Genomic DNA, 1,012 nt, shown 5'->3' with positions numbered 1-1,012 from the left:
CCAAGCTTGTTCCAAGTAGGTGCCTTAGACCACTGAGCCATCTCACCAGCCCTATGCTAGAATTTTTAAGAAATAAAATATATTTACCGTCTGATTTATAATCTCCACCCTAGCAGCAGCATCGCAGATGCTCTGGGCCTGTGCAGAGCCCTTCCCTGTGAAGGGGGCCAGCTCCCCACATGAGTGGGGTCAGGGACAGGTGGCCCCACGCTCCGTCGGCCACAGCCTTGCCCTGCTCCCTTCCCCCTAGGACCAGAGGGCAGCAGCTTGGGCCTCTGTGCAGCCTCAGGGTGGGTAGCCCAGCACATACCTGCAGTGCCCCCGACGGGCCGAGGCCGGGCCACGGAAGGCCTGTCTTCTGCGTAGACCCCGCGGGCAGCCAGGGGGGCTTCTGCAGCTGCCTGCGGTTGCGGGACGTCAGGGGGCCCCAGCTCCGGGGATGGCAGCAGCCCCGGGCCGAAGCCAGGCCTAAAAGCAAAGCACAGGGGTATCAGGGCTCGGAAGTCCACAGAGTTCACCCTCAACCCTTGGAAAGCAGAAAGCAAAAGTGACCGCTGGCTCTTTGCTTTGCCTCTTCTCTCTGGGGAGCCCTACCTCATACCCCAGCAGGAAGCCTGGGCATCTAACACCTGGGCCTTATGCGACCGCTTCTACTTCTGCCACTGGAAACAAAGTGGGGAAAGGAACACAGTCCTTTCCAGACCAAAGGAAGGTGCAGTCAAGGTCCAGGGTCTGCCAATCACTAGGATGGCCCTAACCCGAGGTCCTCGGCCATGAATGCAGGGTAGCATCACCTGGGGGGTTATAAATTCCGATGCCTGTACTGCACCCCAAATCCCAACAAAACCTCCAGTGCAACCAAGACTATTTTTAAACTCCGCAATGGTCTAGCTGTCCAGCAAAGCAGAAAATCAGTGCTCTAAAGCAGCATTTTCAAACCTTTTGATCTCTGAACACCTTAAAAATCATTAAAAGATTTTGAGTAGCTGAGCACAGTGCACAAACCTGCAAT

At 55.9% G+C, this 1,012-nt stretch overlaps 1 protein-coding gene across 2 annotated transcripts in view; it reads right to left on the bottom strand.

The window, feature by feature from the left end:
- The window catches only part of Kiaa1549 (KIAA1549 ortholog), a 184,003-nt gene that overhangs the window by 11,715 nt on the left and 171,276 nt on the right, over window positions 1-1,012 (bottom strand). For both annotated transcript variants that reach the window (XM_023712842.1, XM_023712843.1), the window contains exon 20: window positions 311-468. In XM_023712842.1, coding sequence (XP_023568610.1) covers window positions 311-468 — 158 coding nt within the window. The remainder of the gene's footprint in view (window positions 1-310; window positions 469-1,012) is intronic.

The sequence above is a fragment of the Octodon degus genome, unplaced genomic scaffold (assembly GCF_000260255.1).
Source record: "Octodon degus isolate 3935 unplaced genomic scaffold, OctDeg1.0 scaffold00027, whole genome shotgun sequence".
Classification (NCBI taxonomy): domain Eukaryota; kingdom Metazoa; phylum Chordata; class Mammalia; order Rodentia; family Octodontidae; genus Octodon; species Octodon degus.
Note: the sequence above shows the minus strand (reverse complement) of the source record. Positions and strands in the feature narration are given on the sequence as shown.